The sequence below is a fragment of the Oncorhynchus gorbuscha genome, unplaced genomic scaffold (genome assembly GCF_021184085.1).
Source record: "Oncorhynchus gorbuscha isolate QuinsamMale2020 ecotype Even-year unplaced genomic scaffold, OgorEven_v1.0 Un_scaffold_2449, whole genome shotgun sequence".
Taxonomy (NCBI): Eukaryota; Metazoa; Chordata; class Actinopteri; order Salmoniformes; family Salmonidae; genus Oncorhynchus; species Oncorhynchus gorbuscha.
Window position 1 is genome coordinate 37,329 of NW_025746958.1, and position 25,708 is coordinate 63,036.

The following is a 25,708-nucleotide window of genomic DNA, read 5'->3' on the forward strand; positions in this document are numbered from 1 at the left end:
GAGTTGGAGCGTGCGTGGCCACGCAGTCGTGGGTGAACAGGGAGTACAGGAGAGGGCTCAGAACGCACCCTTGTGGGGCCCCCGTGTTGAGGATCAGCGGGGAGGAGATGTTGTTGCCTACCCTCACCACCTGGGGCGGCCCGTCAGGAAGTCCAGTACCCAGTTGCACAGGGCGGGGTGGAGACCCAGGGTCTCGAGCTTGATGACGAGCTTGGAGGGTACTATGGTGTTGAATGCCGAGCTGTAGTCGATGAACAGCATTCTCACATAGGTATTCCTCTTGTCCAGGTGGGTTAGGGCAGTGTGCAGTGTGGTTGAGATTGCATCGTCTGTTGTCCTATTTGGGCGGTAAGCAAATTGGAGTGGGTCTAGGGTGTCAGGTAGGGTGGAGGTGATATGGTCCTTGACTAGTCTCTCAAAGCACTTCATGATGACGGAAGTGAGTGCTACGGGGCGGTAGTCGTTTAGCTCTCAGTTACCTTAGCTTTCTTGGGAACAGGAACAATGGTGGCCCTCTTGAAGCATGTGGGAACAGCAGACTGGTATAGGGATTGATTGAATATGTCCGTAAACACACCGGCCAGCTGGTCTGCGCATGCTCTGAGGGCGCGGCTGGGGATGCCGTCTGGGCCTGCAGCCTTGCGAGGTTAACACGTTTAAATGTCTTACTCACCTCGGCTGCAGTGAAGGAGAGACCGCATGTTTCCGTTGCAGGCCGTGTCAGTGGCACTGTATTGTCCTCAAAGCGGGCAAAAAGTTATTTAGTCTGCCTGGGAGCAAGACATCCTGGTCCGTGACTGGGCTGGATTTCATCTTGTAGTCCGTGATTGACTGTAGACCCTGCCACATGCCTCTTGTGTCTGAGCCATTGAATTGAGATTCCACTTTGTCTCTGTACTGACGCTTAGCTTGTTTAATAGCCTTACGGAGGGAATAGCTGCACTGTTTGTATTCAGTCATGTTGCCAGACACCTTGCCCTGATTAAAAGCAGTGGTTCGCGCTTTCAGTTTCACGCGAATGCTGCCATCAATCCACGGTTTCTGGTTAGGGAATGTTTTTATCGTTGCTATGGGAACGACATCTTCAACGCTCGTTCTAATGAACTCGCACACCCGAATCAGCGTATTCGTCAATATTCCCATCTGACCTTGTACGAAACATGTCCCCAGTCACGTGATGGAAGCAGTCTTGGAGTGTAGAGTCAGCTTGGTCTGACCAGCGTTGGACAGACCTCAGCGTGGGAGCCTCTTGTTTTAATTTCTGCCTGTAGGCAGGGGATCAGCAAAATGGAGTCGTGGTCAGCTTTCCCGAAGGGCGGGGCAGGGCCTTATATGAGTCGCGGAAGTTAGAGTAACAATGATCCAAGGTTTTACCACCCCTGGTTGCGCAATCGATATGCTGATAAAATTTAGGAGTCTTGTTTTCAGATTGGCTTTGTTAAAATCCCCAGCTACAATGAATGCAGCCTCCGGATAGGGGGCGTATGCCTCATGACTAACGGGACATGGTGTGATGAAGGAAACATACAGGAACTCAGATCCTTCTGTTCACCTGATTTAGAATTCCTCACAATCAAATGTAGACCGCATTATCTTCCAAGAGAATTCTCTTCGATTATAATCACAGCCGTATATATCCCCCCCAAGCAGACACATCGATGGCTCCGAACGAACTTTATTTAACTCTTTGCAAACTGGAAAACATTTATCCGGAGGCTGCATTCATTGTAGCTGGGGATTTTAACAAAGCCAATCTGAAAACAAGACTCCCTAAATTTTATCAGCATATCGATTGCGTAACCAGGGGTGGTAAAACCTTGGATCATTGTTACTCTAACTTCCGCAACTCATATAAGGCCCTGCCCCGCCCCCCTTTCGGGAAAGCTGACCACGACTCCATTTTGCTGATCCCTGCCTACAGGCAGAAATTAAAACAAGAGGCTCCCACGCTGAGGTCTGTCCAACGCTGGTCAGACCAAGCTGACTCTACACTCCAAGACTGCTTCCATCACGTGGACTGGGACATGTTTCGTATTGCGTCAGATGGGAATATTGACGAATACGCTGATTCGGTGTGCGAGTTCATTAGAACGTGCGTTGAAGATGTCGTTCCCATAGCAACGATAAAAACATTCCCTAACCAGAAACCGTGGATTGATGGCAGCATTCGCGTGAAACTGAAAGCGCGAACCACTGCTTTTAATCAGGGCAAGGTGTCTGGCAACATGACTGAATACAAACAGTGCAGCTATTCCCTCCGTAAGGCTATTAAACAAGCTAAGCGTCAGTACAGAGACAAAGTGGAATCTCAATTCAATGGCTCAGACACAAGAGGCATGTGGCAGGGTCTACAGTCAATCACGGACTACAAGATGAAATCCAGCCCAGTCACGGACCAGGATGTCTTGCTCCCAGGCAGACTAAATAACTTTTTTGCCCGCTTTGAGGACAATACAGTGCCACTGACACGGCCTGCAACGGAAACATGCGGTCTCTCCTTCACTGCAGCCGAGGTGAGTAAGACATTTAAACGTGTTAACCCTCGCAAGGCTGCAGGCCCAGACGGCATCCCCAGCCGCGCCCTCAGAGCATGCGCAGACCAGCTGGCCGGTGTGTTTACGGACATATTCAATCAATCCCTATACCAGTCTGCTGTTCCCACATGCTTCAAGAGGGCCACCATTGTTCCTGTTCCCAAGAAAGCTAAGGTAACTGAGCTAAACGACTACCGCCCCGTAGCACTCACTTCCGTCATCATGAAGTGCTTTGAGAGACTAGTCAAGGACCATATCACCTCCACCCTACCTGACACCCTAGACCCACTCCAATTTGCTTACCGCCCAAATAGGACAACAGACGATGCAATCTCAACCACACTGCACACTGCCCTAACCCACCTGGACAAGAGGAATACCTATGTGAGAATGCTGTTCATCGACTACAGCTCGGCATTCAACACCATAGTACCCTCCAAGCTCGTCATCAAGCTCGAGACCCTGGGTCTCCACCCCGCCCTGTGCAACTGGGTACTGGACTTCCTGACGGGCCGCCCCCAGGTGGTGAGGGTAGGCAACAACATCTCCTCCCCGCTGATCCTCAACACGGGGGGCCCCACAAGGGTGCGTTCTGAGCCCTCTCCTGTACTCCCTGTTCACCCACGACTGCGTGGCCACGCACGCCTCCAACTCAATCATCAAGTTTGCGGACGACACAACAGTGGTAGGCTTGATTACCAACATCTACGAGACGGCCTACAGGGAGGAGGTGAGGGCCCTCGGAGTGTGGTGTCAGGAAAATAACCTCACACTCAACGTCAACAAAACTAAGGAGATGATTGTGGACTTCAGGAAACAGCAGAGGGAACACCCCCCCCTATCCACATCGATGGAACAGTAGTGGAGAGGGTAGCTAGTTTTAAGTTCCTCAGCATACACATCACAGACAAACTGAATTGGTCCACTCACACTGACAGCGTCGTGAAGAAGGCGCAGCAGCGCCTATTCAACCTCAGGAGGCTGAAGAAATTCGGCTTGTCACCAAAAGCACTCACAAACTTCTACAGATGCACAATCGAGAGCATCCTGGCGGGCTGTATCACCGCCTGGTACGGCAACTGCTCCGCCCTCAACCGTAAGGCTCTCCAGAGGGTAGTGAGGACTGCACAACGCATCACCGGGGCAAACTACCTGCCCTCCAGGACACCTACACCACCCGTTGTTACAGGAAGGCCATAAAGATCATCAAGGACATCAACCACCCGAACCACTGCCTGTTCACCCCGCTATCATCCAGAAGGCGAGGTCAGTACAGGTGCATCAAAGCTGGGACCGAGAGACTGAAAAACAGCTTCTATCTCAAGGCCATCAGACTGTTAAACAGCCACCACTAACACTGAGTGGCTGCTGCCAACACACTGTCATTGACACTGACCCAACTCCAGCCATTTTAATAATGGGAATTGATGGGAAATGATGTAAATATATCACTAGCCACTTTAAACAATGCTACCTTATATAATGTTACTTACCCTACATTATTCATCTCATATGCATATGTATATACTGTACTCTACATCATCGACTGCATCCTTATGTAACACATGTATCACTAGCCACTTTAACTATGCCACTTTGTTTACTTGTCTACACACTCATCTCATATGTATATACTGTACTCGATACCATCTACTGTATGCTGCTCTGTACCATCACTCATTCATATATCCTTATGTACATGTTCCTTATCCCCTTACACTGTGTATAAGACAGTAGTTTTGGAATTGTTAGTTAGATTACTTGTTGGTTATCACTGCATTGTCGGAACTAGAAGCACAAGCATTTCGCTACACTCGCATTAACATCTGCTAACCATGTGTATGTGACAAATAAAATTTGATTTTGATTTTGATTTGATAGCTACATTTCAGGAAGAAGGTTGTGATAGCTACATTTCAGGAAGAAGGTTGTGATAGCTACATTTCAGGAAGAAGGTTGTGATAGCTACATTTCAGGAAGAAGGTTGTGATAGCTACATTTCAGGAAGAAGGTTGTGATAGCTACATTTCAGGAAGAAGGTTGTGCTAGCTACATTTCAGGAAGAAGGTTGTGCTAGCTACATTTCAGGAAGAAGGTTGTGATAGCTACATTTCAGGAAGAAGGTTGTGATAGCTACATTTCAGGAAAAAGGTTGTGATAGCTACATTTCAGGAAGAAGGTTGTGATGGCTACATTTACCACGTTCAGAATGAAGTTCCCTGTAATTGAAGATGATTGCCAGTCAGTTTGCGATTCACCTGTGTTTCCATCGAAGACCTCAGAGAGGCTCTGAATTCAATGAAAAAGGGAACTCGGCTGGTCCTGGCGGCATTTGAAATATAAGGCCGTTTGGGGAGTTACTTGAAGACCCTATTGTTTTATATGTTTCGAGATTGCATTGTAAATTGTAAAAAGGTCTCCACTATGAAACAGGGCCTTATTTCATTGATTCCGAAGCCCGATAAAGACCCTTCTCTCATTGACAATTAGAATATTGATTACAAATTGATTGCTCTGGTTTATGCCAAAAGATTAAAGAAAGACAGATGCCATAATAAATTAGATTCAAACAGGCTTCAGCTTGGAAGGCGGGGCTTATCCAGAATTCAGCTTGGAAGGCGGGGCTTAACCAGAAATCAGCTTGGAAGGCGGGGCTTAACCAGAAATCAGCTTGGAAGGCGGGGCTTATCCAGAACTCAGCTTAGAAGGCGAGGCTTATCCAGAATTCAGCTTGGAAGGTGGGGCTTATCCAGAACTCAGCTTGGAAGGTGGGGCTTATCCAGAACTCAGCTTGGAAGGCGGGGCTTAACCATGACTCAGCTTGGAAGGCGGGGCTTATCCAGAACTCAGCTTGGAAGGTGGGGCTTATCCAGAACTCAGCTTGGAAGGCGGGGCTTAACCATGACTCAGCTTGGAAGGCGGGGCTTATCCAGAACTCAGCTTGGAAGGCGGGGCTTATCCAGAACTCAGCTTGGAAGGCGGGGCTTATCCAGAACTCAGCTTGGAAGGAGGGGCTTAACTTGAGAAATGTTGTTTCAAATACATAAGACACATTTTCCATTCACAGAACCAACTTAAACCTGGAACATGCTTATTCTGGACCTTGTCTGGAAAAAAAGCTTGGTTGATGCCTTAAAAATATTCTATACCAAACAAATTTTAAGGAAGTGCACTTTAAGATTCTACATGAGATATACCCATTAAGATCTATGCTGTCCTAAAAGGTGAAAGATTCGACATAACATACCCATTAAGATCTTGGGGAAAACCTTTTTGAACAGGACCCATGTTTTTGACATGAAGGATATAATCTGTTAACTATTGCAATGATAAATGACCATTGAAATGATTGTGAATTTTTTTATTCTTGTTTGCCAAATAAAAATTCCAGAATTCTACACCAAAATTACAAATATTTTGATTTGTTAAGACATTATCCATAGTGAATAACAAAAAGAATATCTTCCTGAATCATTGAGATATTTATCTGAGTGAATACAATTGCACACATTTGTTTTATTTTGGTTGTATGTATTGAGGATTTTCTTGTTTATACCTGTGTTGTGTTAGACATGTTAGATGTAGGGGCGTTTTTTAAATTGAATCTTTAGTTAACTAGGCAAGTCAGTTAAGAAGAAATTATTATTTACAATGACGGTCTACTTAAATTGTTGATTGCTGATACTTTCGTATAAATGAATAAAACAAAGATGATATGCTAGTTAAATAAAGGTTAAATAAAAATAACTCCAATATGAGTGTTTTTTCTCAAAGTTTCCGGGATGTCACGTGATCCCACTTATATCAGTACACTCTTAACAACGTAAGCAATTACGAAACATCTATTCGATCAAATAAACCTCACGTAGTAAATAACTCATTCATTTTTATTTTATTTTTATGTATTGTATTTATTGTCGTGAAACCAAATTTCGACACTTTCTCTCATTGTGACCTACATAAAAAAATATATATATAAAAAAAACTCCTTGTTTTTAGTGGATAGAAACATCGCCTCCAGCAGCTGGAAGCAGAGATTTTTTTTTTAATCGTCCGCGGAGTTGGACCTCTCGCTTCCTGTATAGCCACAGATAGAGAACATCTCTGGTGCGGCTGTGTGACGCCGGTCGGCCATTTTGGGAAGGTTTGTTCAACGACGAGACTACCGACACCAGGGACGGATACATAAAAGGAACTGAACAACAACAAAAATACGTTTAACAAAAAAATATATAAAAAATACTTTACTTTAAAATACAAAAACAAAACATCGTTCAATATGGGTCCACCAGGAGACAACCCACGTCGTGTGTCCTCTGAAAGAACGGAGGATTTCAGTTGGTTTGTCCATTTATCTTGACATGGCATGTAAAGGTTAGTTAGTGGTTGTGACGACTGAAGGAAAAGCACGAAACAACAAAACACCCCAGCGCAGATAAATAGTTAATAATTCAACTTCAACGGGGGTGAAAAATTAGTTTATTTGTTTCGAAAAACACGTTTTGTTTTGTCTGTATAAAAAAAAATATTTTTTTTTTGTAAAAATCTAGTCGGTTCTCTCTACGGGAATTACTAACCAGCATGATGATATTGAAGCAAAATGTCATTTAAAATGCCGAGAGACAACAGTTAGGTCGTCAAACGGACATTAAACACCAAACAGACCAGACAGAAACTCCGCGGAAATGTAAAAACGAAACATGGGACTTTGTCAGCTAACTTAAACCCGCACGACTATACAGGCCTCCCAATTACATCCGAATAATAATAAAAAATGATGTAGCTAGTTTAGTTGACCCACTAACTAGTTAGTGTTGAAAGTGTAGTCTTAACTAGTTAACACGTTTTTTAACTTTTGTCAACTGAAATAGTCACGCTATGAGTATCGACGACGGAAGTAAACAAGGCCGCGGACCAGTTCAATGGCATTAATTAAGAAACACCCCGGGAGATGTTAAAAAATACTCTTTTTTTGTCAACTTCCAATGTTTTAACTTGGTGCCATCGGCTTCTGGCATCCACATTGACTTGTCATGATGCTTTTCTATACATGTCCCTCGGTCATTCAGCAACACGCTCATAACGCGGTCTCTGCCGAGGAATAAACACAAAACGACACGGCGTCAATCATGGACGAAGCTTTGAGTTTGAGAAGAAGAAACGAATAAAATAAAAATTGTCTTGCTTTTTTTTTTGTTTCGTGTAGTTTAATCTCCTATTTCACGAGCGAGAAGTAGTAGTCGGTATGGGTTTGGGAAATGGCTGTCCTTTCTGTTAGTAGTCGTTGTCAGTAACCTAAAGGAAAAGGTGTACTTCTCATTTTTAATTTGCTCATTTGTTTTCACTAGGCAAATGTGTTAGAATTAAAGTTCATTTGGTCTGTATTCAAATGTCATACTTTTAATCACAGCATGGCTTCTTGAGTAATTACTAAAACAAATGTAGCCAAATATTGATTCAAGAACCCCTGCTCCTCCTCCTGAGCATAAACTATTTTAAATAAACAAAATGACATAGCTTGCTATTTCATTTGTTTCCTCCTTAAGTTGGTAGTTATTTCAAAAGAGCTAGTGTAGAATAATTTAGATTTCTCGTTCTGTAAAAGGTAGCTAACGAGCAACCTATAGACAACTCGAAAGTATAGTCAAAAATATTCTGTAATTAGAGAAGACACCTAGCATCAAAATCTAATCATGGGGGACCCAACCTGGAGAAGAAACCAAACTAGAGATCGACTCCGTGCTCAGATTCGAAAGAAAAGGGAATCTTTGGCAGACCAGTTTGACTTCAAGATCTACATAGCCTTTGTGTTCAAGGACAAGGTGAGTATCATGGAGGAAGCAACGAGGTTCTACTTTCTACTTCCCCAGAGTCCCATTTAACTCGTGGAGACCATTTTGTTTCTGCCTTGCAGTTTGAAAAAAAGTTGCTAACTAGCGTTGGCACGTATAACTCAGGCAACATCTAGTTAGCATTGGCTCACAAAACTACCTCTTAACATCCTTCACACCCAGAGACATCAACGAATCCCTTACGTGTCTCTTCCATTTCCTCGGCTCCTTCCTATGGCAGAAATCGCCTGCACGGTTATTGTTATTGTCTCTTCCCTGTCCTCTCTGCTCCTTCAGAAGAAGAAGTCTGCGCTGTTCGAGGTAGCTGAAGTGGTACCAGTGATGACCAACAACTATGAAGACCATATCCTGAAAGGTGTGCAGGCTTCCAGCTACTCCCTCCAGAGTTCCATGGAACTTCTGCAGAAAGATGTCGTGCAGTTGCACGCCCCACGCTACCAATCAATGCGCAGGGTAAGTCATGAACCCGGGTTCCTTCCGTTGGGCAAACCTACCAAAACCATGTACGGGCACAGTCGGCCTTTCCTTCATGTTGTTAGGTTCTATTTCTCCGAGTTAAAAACTCTACGGACGTTACGAAAGCTTAACCAAGTTTATTCTTCCCAGAGCATCAATACAACTGCATTAGACAAACATTTTCACACAAGCACTGATATTTAACCTCTCCTTGTAGGCTGAGTCTCCTCCTACCCATCTATACAAGCCCTGATATTTAACCTCTCCTCATAGGCTGAGTCTCCTCCTACCCATCTGTACAAACATTGTATCTTTACTGCTAGGCAGGATACCAAGTGATATGGGCCATAAACTGGTATTTCTCCCTTAAGGTGACCTGACCTCAACCCCCCTCCATCACTAATCCATGGCTCTCTCCCCTCATCAATGCCTGCCACATGTACTCCCCTGTACTCAACACATTCCAAGCTTAGTGCTACACTATATACCTTCCTCCGATAACAATTACCTTCTGGTGTAGACCCTCCACTATATACCCTCCTCCTACAGATACCCATTACCTGCTGGTGTAGACCCTCCACTATATACCTTCCTCCTATACCCATTACCTTCTGGTCTAGACCCTCCACTATATACCCTCCTCCTACAGATACCCATTACCTTCTGGTGTAGACCCTCCACTATATACCCTCCTCCTACAGATACCCATTACCTTCTGGTGTAGACCCTCCACTATATACCTTCCTCCTCTTATAACCATTACCTGCTGGTGTAGACCCTCTAAACCTCAGCACTCCCTCGGTGACATGAATAGGTATATTTTCAATCCAACTATGTCAACAGTGAATGTTCCTCATTTCTACTAGCATGACTCACATGGTAGCGCTTCAGCCAGCCTGCCACATTGTCTGTTGTCCTTGGGTAGACACTGACAGTGACCTGGCTGTCTGTACACTACTGGCTGGTGTTCATTTCCCACCCTGCTCGGGGAAACCGTGCCGTTTATTAGCCTACAGATGAAATAAGTTATGATGAACACCACGTGGTGGTGAAAGTGCATGTTGATGAGCTCGATGCCCGACTGCCGTTTGACAAATAAATAATCTCATGATGTAGACTAGCCTACCCACACGAACTGTTGGCTAGAGCGCACATACCAAGGAGTTTACTATTTAACACTGCGGTTTTTGTGATATCTATCCATATTGTTAAATGTGAACACATGAGCTTCAGCGCTTAATTCAGTACATGGGGGGGTGTCATAATTTTGTGCACCGTGTCATTGTTTTGTGCACCCTGTCATTGTTTTGTGCACCCTGTCATTGTTTTGTGCACCCTGTCGTTGTTTTGTGCACCCTGTCGTTGTTTTGTGCACCCTGTCGTTGTTTTGTGCACCCTGTCGTTGTTTTGTGCACCCTGTCGTTGTTTTGTGCACCCTGTCGTTGTTTTGTGCACCCTGTCATTGTTTTGTGCACCCTGTCATTGTTTTGTGCACCGTGTCATTGTTTTGTGCACCCTGTCGTTGTTTTGTGCACCCTGTCGTTGTTTTGTGCACCCTGTCGTTGTTTTGTGCACCCTGTCGTTGTTTTGTGCACCGTGTCATTGTTTTGTGCACCGTGTCATCGCACACTGATTTTTATCAGCATCAAGTCGGTTTGGTGGAGACACACCACTGGTGGGAAAATGTTGAATATTCACATGGAAATCTGTGGATTGGACGGGAACCCAGCAAGTGACACAGTCCTTTGGACCAGAGCCCTGTGTCAGTAGGTGACGTGCTGTTTGACTGTGTCGTTCCTCGGTTGTTGTTGTTGTTGCAGGATGTCATAGGATGCACCCAGGAGATGGACTTCATCCTGTGGCCGCGTAATGACATAGAGAAGATAGTCTGTCTCTTGTTCTCCAGATGGAAGGGGGCCGAGGACGAACCCTTCAGGCCTGTTCAGGTAAAACGTTTAGCTTCCTTCATCAAATAGCTACACACCTGGGTCCTATTCACTACGCCCCTGAATTCAAATGTAATGTATATATTATTTTATTTGACCTTTATTTAACCAGGCAAGTCAGTTAAGAACATGTTCTCGTTTTCAATGACGGACTAGGAACAGTGGGTTAACTGCCTTGTTCAGGGGCAGAACAACAGATTTTTACCTTGTCGGTTTGGGGATTCGATCTTCGAACCTTTCAGTTATTAGTCCAACGCTCTAACCACTGGGATACCTGCCTCCTCTACACTCTAACCACTGGGATACCTGCCTCCTCTACACTCTAACCACTAGACTACCTGCCTCCTCTACACTCTAACCACTAGGCTACCCTGCCACCTCTACACTCTAACCACTAGGCTACCTGCCTCCCCTCCACTCTAACCACTAGACTACCTACCGCCCCTCCACTGTAACCACTAGACTACCTACCGCCCCTCCACTCTAACCACTAGACTACCTACCGCCCCTCCACTCTAACCACTAGACTACCTGCCTCCTCTACACTCTAACCACTAGGCTACCCTGCCTCCTCTACACTCTAACCACTAGGCTACCCTGCCACTCTAACCACTAGGCTACCTGCCACCTCTACACTCTAACCACTAGGCTACCTGCCGTCCCTCCACTCTAACCACTAGACTACCTGCCTCCTCTACACTCTAACCACTAGGCTACCCTGCCTCCTCTACACTCTAACCACTAGGCTACCCTGCCACTCTAACCACTAGGCTACCTGCCTCCTCTACACTCTAACCACTAGGCTACCCTGCCACCTCTACACTAACCACTAGGCTACCCTGCCACCTCTACACTCTAACCACTAGGCTACCCTGCCGCCTCTACACTCTAACCACTAGGCTACCCTGCCACCTCTACACTCTAACCACTAGGCTACCCTGCCGCCTCTACACTCTAACCACTAGGCTACCTGCCTCCTCTACACTCTAACCACTAGGCTACCCTGCCACCTCTACACTCTAACCACTAGGCTACCCTGCCTCCTCTACACTCTAACCACTAGGCTACCCTGCCACCTCTACACTCTAACCACTAGGCTACCCTGCCACCTCTACACTCTAACCACTAGGCTACCCTGCCACCTCTACACTCTAACCACTAGGCTACCCTGCCACCTCTACACTCTAACCACTAGGCTACCTGCCTCCTCTACACTCTAACCACTAGGCTACCCTGCCACCTCTACACTCTAACCACTAGGCTTTCCTGCCTCCTCTACACTCTAACCACTAGGCTACCCTGCCTCCTCTACACTCTAACCACTAGGCTACCCTGCCACCTCTACACTCTAACCACTAGGCTACCCTGCCTCCTCTACACTCTAACCACTAGGCTACCTGCCTCCTCTACACTCTAACCACTAGGCTACCCTGCCACCTCTACACTCTAACCACAAGTAGTATTCTATACTGTTACGTTGAGGGCCAGTCATGGTGAACGTCCATTTTATTAAGTATCCAATATGTATTTTGTGTTTTGTTTATCCACAGGCCAAGTTTGAGTTTCATCATGGAGACTACGAGAAGCAGTTGTTGCATGCTGTCGGCCGGAGGGACAAGGCTGGAATGGTTATGAACAACCCAACTCAGTCGGTCTTCCTCTTTATGGACCGACAGCACTTACAGGTCAGTCTGTTCACACCGCTGAGCTTACCGCCCGGGGGGCTCTATAGACCACCCGGGGGGCTCTGGTCAGACGTGGTGACCTATGTAGGGTGGGGTGGGGGGGTTAACATCTCTCTTGCTTTAGCTCCAGACAGCTGTTGATCCATCTGGGCCTGCGTTCCAGGTGGGACACTACTTTAGAACAGGGTCCATTGCACTCTGGTCAAAGTTAGTGCACTATGTAGGGAATAGGGTGCCATCTGGGAGGCAGACTTAAAGTAGCGGAGAGACACCTCGTTTTAACACAAGTACGCATGTCTGTGCAGGAACACAATGACACTCGGCCTAGTGCAGGAACACAATGACACCCGGCCTAGTGCAGGAACACAATGACACCCAGCCTAGTGCAGGAACACAATGACACCCAGCCTAGTACAGGAACACAATGACACCCAGCCTAGTGCAGGAACACAATGACACCCAGCCTAGTACAGGAACACAATGACACCCAGCCTAGTGCAGGAACACAATGACACCCAGCCTAGTGCAGGAACACAATGACACTCAGCCTAGTGCAGGAACACAATGACACTCAGCCTAGTGCAGGAACACAATGACACTCAGCCTAGTGCAGGAACACAATGACACTCAGCCTAGTGCAGGAACACAATGACACTCAGCCTAGTGCAGGAACACAATGACACTCAGCCTAGTGCAGGAACACAATGACACTCAGCCTAGTGCAGGAACACAATGACACCCAGCCTAGTGCAGGAACACAATGACACCCAGCCTAGTGCAGGAACACAATGACACCCAGCCTAGTGCAGGAACACAATGACACCCAGCCTAGTGCAGGAACACAATGACACCCAGCCTAGTGCAGGAACACAATGACACCCAGCCTAGTGCAGGAACACAATGACACCCAGCCTAGTGCAGGAACACAATGACACAATGACACTCTGCCTAGTGCAGGAACACGTTGCCACCCAGCCTAGTGCAGGAACACGTTGCCACCCAGCCTAGTGCAGGAACACGTTGACACCCAGCCTAGTGCAGGAACACAATGACACCCAGCCTAGTGCAGGAACACAATGACACCCAGCCTAGTGCAGGAACACAATGACACCCAGCCTAGTGCAGGAACACAATGACACCCAGCCTAGTGCAGGAACACAATGACACCCAGCCTAGTGCAGGAACACAATGACACCCAGCCTAGTGCAGGAACACAATGACACCCAGCCTAGTGCAGGAACACAATGACACCCAGCCTAGTGCAGGAACACAATGACACCCAGCCTAGTGCAGGAACACAATGACACCCAGCCTAGTGCAGGAACACAATGACACCCAGCCTAGTGCAGGAACACAATGACACTCAGCCTAGTGCAGGAACACAATGACACCCAGCCTAGTGCAGGAACACAATGACACCCGGCCTAGTGCAGGAACACAATGACACTCGGCCTAGTGCAGGAACACAATGACACTCGGCCTAGTGCAGGAACACAATGACACTCGGCCTAGTGCAGGAACACAATGACACTCGGCCTAGTGCAGGAACACAATGACACTCGGCCTAGTGCAGGAACACAATGACACTCGGCCTAGTGCAGGAACACAATGACACTCGGCCTAGTGCAGGAACACAATGACACTCGGCCTAGTGCAGGAACACAATGACACTCGGCCTAGTGCAGGAACACAATGACACTCGGCCTAGTGCAGGAACACAATGACACTCGGCCTAGTGCAGGAACACAATGACACCCGGCCTAGTGCAGGAACACAATGACACCCGGCCTAGTGCAGGAACACAATGACACTCGGCCTAGTGCAGGAACACAATGACACCCAGCCTAGTGCAGGAACACAATGACATGTTGCCACTCAGCCTAGTGCAGGAACACAATGACATGTTGCCACTCAGCCTAGTGCAGGAACACAATGACACCCAGCCTAGTGCAGGAACACAATGACACCCAGCCTAGTGCAGGAACACAATGACACCCAGCCTAGTGCAGGAACACAATGACACCCAGCCTAGTGCAGGAACACAATGACACCCAGCCTAGTGCAGGAACACAATGACACCCAGCCTAGTGCAGGAACACAATGACACCCAGCCTAGTGCAGGAACACAATGACACCCAGCCTAGTGCAGGAACACAATGACACTCAGCCTAGTGCAGGAACACAATGACATGTTGCCTCTCGGCCTAGTGCAGGAACACAATGACACCCAGCCTAGTGCAGGAACACAATGACACCCAGCCTAGTGCAGGAACACAATGACACTCAGCCTAGTGCAGGAACACAATGACACTCGGCCTAGTGCAGGAACACAATGACACTCGGCCTAGTGCAGGAACACAATGACACTCGGCCTAGTGCAGGAACACAATGACACTCGGCCTAGTGCAGGAACACAATGACACTCGGCCTAGTGCAGGAACACAATGACACTCGGCCTAGTGCAGGAACACAATGACATGTTGCCACTCAGCCTAGTGCAGGAACACAATGACATGTTGCCACTCAGCCTAGTGCAGGAACACAATGACACCCAGCCTAGTGCAGGAACACAATGACACCCAGCCTAGTGCAGGAACACAATGACACCCAGCCTAGTGCAGGAACACAATGACACCCAGCCTAGTGCAGGAACACAATGACACCCGGCCTAGTGCAGGAACACAATGACACCCGGCCTAGTGCAGGAACACAATGACACTCGGCCTAGTGCAGGAACACAATGACACTCGGCCTAGTGCAGGAACACAATGACACTCGGCCTAGTGCAGGAACACAATGACACTCGGCCTAGTGCAGGAACACAATGACACCCGGCCTAGTGCAGGAACACAATGACACCCAGCCTAGTGCAGGAACACAATGACACCCGGCCTAGTGCAGGAACACAATGACACCCAGCCTCTTGCAGGAACACAATGACACTCGGCCTCTTGCAGGAACACAATGACGCTCGGCCTAGTGCAGGAACACAATGACACTCGGCCTAGTGCAGGAACACAATGACATGTTGCCACTCAGCCTAGTGCAGGAACACAATGACATGTTGCCACTCAGCCTAGTGCAGGAACACAATGACATGTTGCCACTCAGCCTAGTGCAGGAACACAATGACACCCAGCCTAGTGCAGGAACACAATGACACTCGGCCTAGTGCAGGAACACAATGACACTCGGCCTAGTGCAGGAACACAATGACACTCGGCCTAGTGCAGGAACACAATGACACTCGGCCTAGTGCAGGAACACAATGACACCCGGCCTAGTGCAGGAACACAATGACACCCAGCCTAGTGCAGGAACACAATGACACCCGGCCTAGTGCAGGAACACAATGACACCCAGCCTCTTGCAGGAACACAATGACACTCAGCCTAGTGCAGGAACACAATGACACTCAGCCTAGTGCAGGAACACAATGACACTCGGCCTAGTGCAGGAACACAATGGTTTTGGGGAAGCTAAGAGCCTATTGAAATGATTTGAATTAGGCAATCATTCAGACAATGTTGCCAAACCAAACCTTGCACCAGGCCTGTTGATTGTGCCTAACATTCCTTCTCCCCTCAATGATAACCTGTCACCACTGCACCAGTCACAATGGTTTTGGGAAAGACCTCTAATTGGAGCTCTCACGCAGGTGTTAGAGGAGCTCTCACGCAGGTGTTAGAGGATCACTCACGCAGGTGTTAGAGGATCACTCACGCAGGTGTTAGAGGATCACTCACGCAGGTGTTAGAGGATCACTCACGCAGGTGTTAGAGGATCACTCACGCAGGTGTTAGAGGATCACTCACGCAGGTGTTAGAGGATCACTCACGCAGGTGTTAGAGGATCACTCACGCAGGTGTTAGAGGATCACTCACGCAGGTGTTAGAGGATCACTCACGCAGGTGTTAGAGGATCACTCACGCAGGTGTTAGAGGATCACTCACGCAGGTGTTAGAGGATCACTCACGCAGGTGTTAGAGGATCACTCACGCAGGTGTTAGAGGATCACTCACGCAGGTGTTAGAGGATCACTCACGCAGGTGTTAGAGGATCACTCACGCAGGTGTTAGAGGATCACTCACGCAGGTGTTAGAGGATCACTCACGCAGGTGTTAGAGGATCACTCACGCAGGTGTTAGAGGATCACTCACGCAGGTGTTAGAGGATCACTCACGCAGGTGTTAGAGGATCACTCACGCAGGTGTTAGAGGATCACTCACGCAGGTGTTAGAGCAGACATGGGCAAACTACGGCCCGCGGGCCACATACGGCCCGTTAGGCTTTTTAACCCGGCCCGCCGAACTTGTCCAAATTATAGTAAAAACCTCCTTTTTCCCCTTTCCCTGCAATGCCCACGTTTCCCCAATAGATGGCGCACTCAAAACACATTGACCGTTGTTGGAGTGGCGCGTATTTCTCTTTATTTCACTTTAATTTTCACTTCGTTTCACATTTACGCACAGCAGCGGTACAGTAGCTTAATTAACACGCCGCACACGCTCTTAATTTAAATTTAAATTTTCAGCTGCAGGTAGGATATTTAATACAGCCTATGTCTGTGTGCTTGGCAACGATACACGTGTACTGTTTGCGCGTGAAGGCGAGGGCGTCCGTGGCGAGTTTGTAGAGCGCGCGGTCAGGACAATCCATCCATGATTTTGCGGAGTTTAACACAAGTAGATATTATTGAGCTTGAGTATTTCGTTGTGTAATATGTTTTGAATGTTGAAAGTGATTCCATTTTTCAATAAATGTTGATTTCTTTAACTTTGCACCTTCGATTGAAACTTATTAAAAACAGACGCAATCTTGATAAATAACAGTGCGTATGTTATTTTAATCTATTTACATTTCCTCCTCCCAGTATCTGCGAAATAGTATGTAAATGCCATATCTTGCATATTCCTTGAGACAAATTTATTAACTGATAAGGGCTATTTTTACATTTGAAAGACAGTTAATAAATTGGGTTGTAGTGTTCTTACTGTGCTATGAGGTTTGCACACACTACATTTAATGCTTTAGTATATCCGGCCCAAACACTCCCTCCAAATGCTCCTGGCCCGGCCCCTCTGTCAAATTTTAGAACCCATTGTGGCCCGCGAGTCAAAAAGTTTGCCCACCTCTGTGTTAGAGGATCATTCAGACAAAGGTCCTCTGTCATGGGACAATGTCTAACCCAAAGAAATAGAATATATTAGTGAAATGACTATTATTAATAGATTCTATGGTCTCCCCCGTTGTCCCCCCTCTTCTCCCCCGTTGTCCCCTCTCTTCTCCCCCCTCTTCTACCCTGTTGTCCCCCTCTTCTCCCCCATTGTCCCCCCTCTTCTCCCCTGTTGTCCCCCTCTTCTACCCTGTTGTCCCCCTCTTCTCCCCCCATTGTCCCCCTCTTCTCCCCTGTTGTCAACCATGTTTTCTCTTGTCATCCCTTCTTTCTCCCCTGTCAGACTCCTAAAACCAAGGCCACAGTTTTTAAGTTGTGCAGCCTTTGCCTGTACCTGCCCCAGGACCAGCTAACGTGCTGGGGGCGTTGGAGACATCGAAGACCATCTCCTCCCGTACATGCCCGACTAGGCCCAGCCGGCCTCCATGGCTTCCACCCACAACACAAGGAAGACTTAACCCCTAAGCCACTGAAGCAAGTTGATCTCATCCACCACACATCCTTCCTTCCATTGAATAGAACTGCTGCTTGGGTCTCTTGTTTGTTAGTTTCCATCGTCCTGAAGCTAATTTAAAAATAAATAAAAATCTGTATTTGTTTTTCCTTACCTACCAAGCTTCCTCCTCCTAGCAGTTTTGGATTGGTTCTACCTTTTATCCGCCCTCCCTCCCTCCACCATCCATCTTGTTTTTTGTTTATTTTGAACCTGCACGAACATTGATTTTGAGCGGTTGGTTATCCCCCCCATGGAGCTGCACTGTCAACGACAGAGAGCTGAAGGAACTCCTTATGTTGCTACCAAGCAGGAACTAAAGCCACACAGGTTGTTTTATGTTCACAGGGGTCCTCTGTCTCTGCTGGACACAATGTAAACCATGTCATAACAGATTGGAAAAGCCTCTATCATTTCAAAAGCTTGGGTTAGAGGAAAACATACCTGGGGAGGAAGAGAGGGGGGGGTGTTCTAGGAGGACTGGCTACCATCTATGATGGGTCAGCCTAGGTAAAAGCTGGGGTTAGAGGAAAACATACCTGGGGAGGAAGGGGGGTGTTCTAGGAGGACTGGCTACCATCTATGACGGGTCAGCCTAGGTAAAAGCTTGGGTTAGAGGAAAACATACTGGGGAGGAAGAGGGGGGTGGGTTCTAGAAGGACTGGCTACCATCTATGACGGGTCAGCCTAGGTGGCGTTAAAACGTCCCCTGTAAAGCAAAGATAAAAGGTGAAGGAGTGTTTGTCAAATCATTTGGTGTAGGTAATTACATCTTTTTTTCTTTTTTTTTTTAAGCCACCCTTGTTTAATGTTGGCTGGTTATTTTCTTTCTGGGTTCATTTCCTTTTCCTGTGAAATATGCCAGGAACACCATTGGTCTGATCTGGAGTTGGGAACTGATGGGAGGAAGTTGTCAGACAGACGGTGAATCGCATGGTGTTTTATTGTGTTGAAGGTTGTTACCACGCAAAGCCATTCAAGCTACTGAAATGTGATGTTTGTTTCTGGGTGGGGGTTGTTTGCAGAATGAATGTACCAAACAACGGAACAGGTTGTTGAGTCGAAATTAAATGGGACCGTTACATGTTTGTTCCTTTAATTCGATAGTATCCGAAAAGGGGACTAATTGTTGCAGTGCTTATAAAATGTAAAATGGGGGGGTGGTTTTTGTTTTGTTGTTGCTTGCTTTGCTGGGGGAAAATAAGGCACAAATCAGTCAGTACATTTAATTGAGGGTTTTCTTTGTTGATTCAATATGTTCGATTGAAAGGTTATTTGAGTTATTCTTTTTTTTAATTTTTTTTTTTTTTTAATGCATCTAGAAATCAACTTGGCTGAACAAATCTCAATACAATGTAACATTTGACAGTATTTCCTGGTGTGTTTTATTTGTGTGTAAACACAGTGTATATATTTACAGCAGAATGACATGCAGAAAAATAATTATTATTTAGCAAGTCTGTTGTGGGGTTAAAGAACAATTTACTGACACAGTTTCACAATAGTGACGTTTCTTCACCCCACAGACTGGACAGCATCACAGCAGCAGTATGATCATTCACAATTTGCTGAGGGGGGGGGGGGGGGGGGTAAAGATCTATGATCCCCCCCCCCCCAATATTAACCATTAGTAGGGGGGGGGGCTAAACTGAACCAAGACCAGTGTCCAGGGGCAACATCACCCTGGACCGAGCAGCTGATCTAGCTCCCAAGGTGCTTTGTGTGTCTTCCTTGTGCGATGAGTTTCCCAGAGGCTTTGCTAGTGAGGTCGACAGTAGCGAATGCCAGGGTCCGTCCTTGCTTCAACACTGTGGCTGTGATCAGCACGTCCTCGCCCATCTTGGCAGCATTCATATACCTGTCGGGAAACAGTTGTTCCATTCATTGGCTGTGTCCTAAACAGAACCCCTTTGTGCACTTTAGACCAGAGCCCTAGGTTGTGTCCTAAACAACCCTTTGTGCACTTTAGACCAGAGCCCTAGGGTGCTATCTTCAGACAGAGATTTTCCTTTTCAGTGTTTTGACAACAGGTAACTCTACTCCTTCACCTATTACAGTGTGTGACTTGTAGAGGCCTAGAGAGTTCGGGCTCAGCCCAAGACTAGACGACCAAAACAGCTCTACATGGAATAGAGCACATGCATTCTGTTTATTCTACAAGTATATTATCAAGCCTGGGTACCAGACTTTGTGCCATCATACCAAACCGCACAAATAGATCTGAGACCAGGCTACATTCCCCATGTATCACCCAGCCACTGTAATTTAAGTATAAAACTCACGTGATGTTCATGTCCACGCTGACACCGGGTGCTCCCCGTTCCGTGTACATGATGGCAGTGGTGGAGATGACGTCGACCAGCGTTGCTGTCAGACCCCGTGAAGGGTGCCCCCTCGGTTTGTGTGCTCCTCTTCCACTTTAAACTCACACACCACTTTCCCTGGGCTGGCTGTTACAATGTCCACCTGGGGAAACGGACAACCAGTCATTAATTATCCCTTGGATCAATTAAAGAAGAGGGCACTGTAAATATGTCCAAGAGTTGCAAGACTAAGGGGTAAATCTCAAATGTATTTCCTTGTGTCTTCCACTTTCCGCCTCAAATATTCTGCTCCGATGTGCATCGAGAAGGACACGAGGGAGGACGTGAGAAATCGAGAAAATACTATTGAGATTCACTCAAGGTAACGAGATAAAATGTAAGGGGTGTCGTGAAAACACTTGTTTTCCCACATACACAACAAGCCTGTCAAGGTAGGTGAATGGGTGGAGTTGGGAAGCAACCTCCGGTGCTTACAGTACACGTCTCTTGTACAGTAACTCGTAAAATGTGACATACCTTACTTAAAACTCGATCAAACCCCGGACTGTCCACCATCGCCCGCATAATTGTTTTTAACGAGTTTAAAGACAGAGAAACCATGTTTTAATGCTGACTGTTCAATGTCAACTTGATAAATGTAGATTTCCTCCAAACAGGAAACTGTTCCGACAGCTAAATCTTCCGGATATCATATAGTTAAACAAGGTTCCGCTTTGATTTAATATTTATTGGGCATGATTATGCATTTATTTACTCGCATATGAAAGTGTCATATATATTGAAGGAGTTCGTGTTCATATTCTACATATTTACATTTTCTACATATTAACTGGCCAGATCTTTGCGTGAACCCGGACTATTTAGACTCTCACACAGCTCTTAAGTGGTGTCAGAGCTTCAACAACAACACTCATCTAAAATACCTTTTTGCGTCGCTTCTAACAAGATCTAAGCATCGCTATGAAATAGAGAAACAATGAGTAATATTTCCAAGTCCATGTCGACTTCAGAAGAAACGAGGACTTCTCTGTGATGAGTTCCTGTCCGTTACAGGATTCTTTAGTTCCGTGGCTCAACACTTAACGTTGCCGTGCTGAAAATGACAGGGAACTGGAGGTCTAACTAGCTCATATCAGTCCAATTGTTATTAGTGGCCCCTTTCCTTTGTACGAAACTGTTCGTATACTATCCAGTGTGTTGCCAATAGTATTTGTTTTTAATTTTGACCCCACAGTCTTGTTTGTGGTTAGTTATTTATGAGAGTTCACTCCAGTAATGTTTGTCTGACGTTTTCAGGCCTCAGAACTGTTTTATTTGTCAATCATGTATAGATTCAGCTATCGATGAATAGCAAAATGAACACCATCAAATCGGAGGCATAAAACATCAACTAAACATGATCCCTTTTGAGGTCTGAAAACAACTGACCAAACAAGAACCGTCCTTTTATCTTAACTAAAATAAGGAAAGTCCTCTCACTGTCAACTGTGTTTATTTTCAGTGAACTTAACATGTGTAAATATTTGTATGAACATAACAAGATTCAACAACTGAGACAAACTGAACAAGTTCCACAGACGTGACAAACAGAAATTGAATAATGTGTAATTGAACAAAGGGGCGGTCAAAATCAAAAGTGACAGTCAGTATCTGGTGTGGCCACCAGCTGCATTAAGTACTGCAGTGCATCTCTTCCTCATGGACTGCACCAGATTTGGCAGTTCTTGCAGTGAGATGTTACCCCACTCTTCCACCAAGGCACCTGCAAGTTCCCGGACATTTCTGGGGGGAATGACCCTAGCCCTCACCCTCCGATCCGACAGGTCCCAGACGTGCTTAATGGGATTCAAATCCGGGCACTTCGCTGGCCATGGCAGAACACTGACATTCCTGTCTTGCAGGAAATCATGCACAGAGTGAGCAGTATGGCTGGTGGCATTGTCATGCTGGAGGGTCATGTCAGGATGAACCTGCAGGAAGGGTAACACATAAGGGAGGAGGATGTCTTCCCTGTAAAGCACAGAGTTGAGATTGCCTGCAATGACAACAAGCTCAGTCTGATGATGCTGTGAAACACCTCCCCAGAACATGAATGACCCTCCACCTCCAAATCCATCCCGCTCCAGAGCACAGGACTCGGTGTAACGATCATTCCTTTGACGTTAAACGCGAATCCGACCATCACCTCTGGTGAGACAAAACCGTGACTCGTCACTTTATTCTAGTCCTGTCTGGTCCAGCGATGGAGGGTTTGTGCCCATGTAACAGTATAACTTTAGACCGTCCCCTCGCCCATACCCGGGCTCGAACCAGGAACCCTCTGCACAACAGACAACATTCACCCATGAAGCATCGTTACCCATCGCTCCACAAAAGCCGCGGCCTTTGCAGAGCAAGGGGAACCACTATTTCAAGGTCTCAGAGTAAGTGATGTCACCGATTGAAACGCTATTTAGCGCGCACCACCGCTAACTAGCTAGCCATTTCACATCCGTTACACCCATAGGCAACGTTGTTGCCGGTGATGTCTGGTGAGGACCTGCCTTACAACAGGCCTACAACCCCTCAGTCCAGCCTCTCTCAGCCTATTGAGGACCTGCCTTACAACAGGCCTACAACCCCTCAGTCCAGCCTCTCTCAGCCTATTGCGGACAGTCTAAGCGCTGATGGAAGGGTTGTGCGTTCCTGGTGTAACTGGCAGTTATTGTCATCCTGTACCGATCCTGTGCAGGTGTGATGTTCGGATGTACCGATCCTGTGCAGGTGTGATGTTCGGATGTACCGATCCTGTGCAGGTGTTGTTTCACATGGTCTGCCACTGCGAGGACAATCAGCTGTCCATCCTGTCTCCCTGTTGCGCTGTCTTAGGCGTCACACAGTACAGACATTGCAATTTATTGCCCTGGCCACATCTGCAGTCCTCATGCCTCCTTGCAGTATGCCTAAGGTACGTTCATGCAGATGAGCAGGGACCCTCGGCATCTTTCTTTTGGTGTTTTTCAGAGTCAGTAGAAAGGCCTCTTTAGTGTCCTAATTTTTTATAACTGTGACCTTAATTGCCTACCGTCTGTAAGCTGTTAGTGTCTTAACGACCGTTCCACAGGTGCATGTTCATTCATTGTTTATGGTTCATTGAACAAGCATTGGGAAACAGTGTTTAAACCCTTTACAACAAGCATGGGGAAACAGTGTTCAAACCCTTTACAAGGAAGATCTGTGAAGTTATTTGGATACTTACAATTTATCTTTGAAAGACTGGGTCCTGAAAAGGGACATTTCTTATTTTTCTGAATTTATATGTTAATACACCTATATGTTAATATATCTGTTAATACACCTATATGTTAATATATCTGTTAATACACCTATATGTTAATATATCTGTTAATACACCTATATGTTAATACACCTATATGTTAATACACCTATATGTTAATACACCTATATGTTAATAGATCTGTTAATACACCTATATGTTAATATATCTGTTAATACACCTATATGTTAATATATATATTAATACACCTATATGTTAATAGATCTGTTAATACACCTATATGTTAATACACCTATATGTTAATACACCTATATGTTAATACACCTATATGTTAATACACCTATATGTTAATACACCTATATGTTAATACACCTATATATTAATACACCTATATGTTAATAGATCTGTTAATACACCTATATGTTAATACACCTATATGTTAATACACCTATATGTTAATACACCTATATGTTAATACACCTATATGTTAATATATATATTAATACACCTATATGTTAATAGATCTGTTAATACACCTATATGTTAATACACCTATATGTTAATATATATATTAATACACCTATATGTTAATAGATCTGTTAATACACCTATATATTAATACACCTATATGTTAATAGATCTGTTAATACACCTATATGTTAATACACCTATATGTTAATACACCTATATGTTAATATATATATTAATACACCTATATGTTAATACACCTATATGTTAATACACCTATATGTTAATATATCTGTTAATACACCTATATGTTAATACACCTATATGTTAATATATCTGTTAATACACCTATATGTTAATATATATATTAATACACCTATATGTTAATAGATCTGTTAATACACCTATATGTTAATACACCTATATGTTAATATATCTGTTAATACACCTATATGTTAATACACCTATATGTTAATATATCTGTTAATACACCTATATGTTAATACACCTATATGTTAATATATCTGTTAATACACCTATATGTTAATATATATATTAATACACCTATATGTTAATATATCTGTTAATACACCTATATGTTAATATATATATTAATACACCTATATGTTAATAGATCTGTTAATACACCTATATGTTAATACACCTATATGTTAATATATATATTAATACACCTATATGTTAATAGATCTGTTAATACACCTATATGTTAATATATCTGTTAATACACCTATATGTTAATATATATATTAATACACCTATATGTTAATAGATCTGTTAATACACCTATATGTTAATACACCTATATGTTAATAGATCTGTTAATACACCTACATGTCATATCTATGTTTATACATCTGTTATATCTGTGTTATATCCATATGTTATTCGATATATCTATATATATCTATATATATAAAATAATGTGTATATATATATATACACATACATACACAGGTTATATATATATATATTATAACCTGCATACATACATAGATATACAGTTGAAGTCAGAAGTTTACATACACCTTTGCCAAATACATTTAAACTCAGTTTTTCACAATTCCTGACATTTAATCCAAGTAACAATTCCCTGTCTTCGGTCAGTTAGGATCACCACTTTATTTTAAGAATGTGAAATGTCAGAATAATAGTAGAGAGAATGATTCATTTCAGCTTTAATTTCTTTCATCACATTCCCAGTGGGTCAGAAGTTTACATACACTCAAATAGTATTTGGTAGCAGTGCCTTTAAATTGTTTAACATGGGTCAAACGTTGCAGGTAGCTTCCCACAATAAATTGGGTGAATTTTGGCCCATTCCTCCTGACAGAGCTGGTGTAACGGAGTCAGGTTTGTAGGCCTCCTTGCTCACACACACTTTTTCAGTTCTGACCACAAATGTTCTATAGGATTGAGGTCAGGGCTTTGTGATGGCCACTCCAATACATTGACTTTGTTGTCCTTGAGCCATTTTGA

General features: G+C 45.1%; 1 protein-coding gene and 1 pseudogene across 1 annotated transcript; one reads left to right on the plus strand and one right to left on the minus strand.

The window, feature by feature from the left end:
* The first annotated feature begins 6,648 nt into the window (after positions 1–6,648).
* Positions 6,649–18,226, plus strand: LOC124025785 (uncharacterized protein C6orf62 homolog). The gene is given in 6 exon segments (XM_046339117.1): positions 6,649–8,356; positions 8,663–8,839; positions 10,663–10,788; positions 12,339–12,473; positions 17,933–18,010; positions 18,012–18,226. Coding segments are annotated over 6 exon segments (693 nt in total). The 5' UTR covers positions 6,649–8,227; the 3' UTR covers positions 18,060–18,226.
* Positions 18,227–19,498: 1,272 nt separating this feature from the next.
* Positions 19,499–21,110, minus strand: LOC124025787 (annotated as a pseudogene).
* Between the last annotated feature and the right edge of the window lie 4,598 nt (positions 21,111–25,708).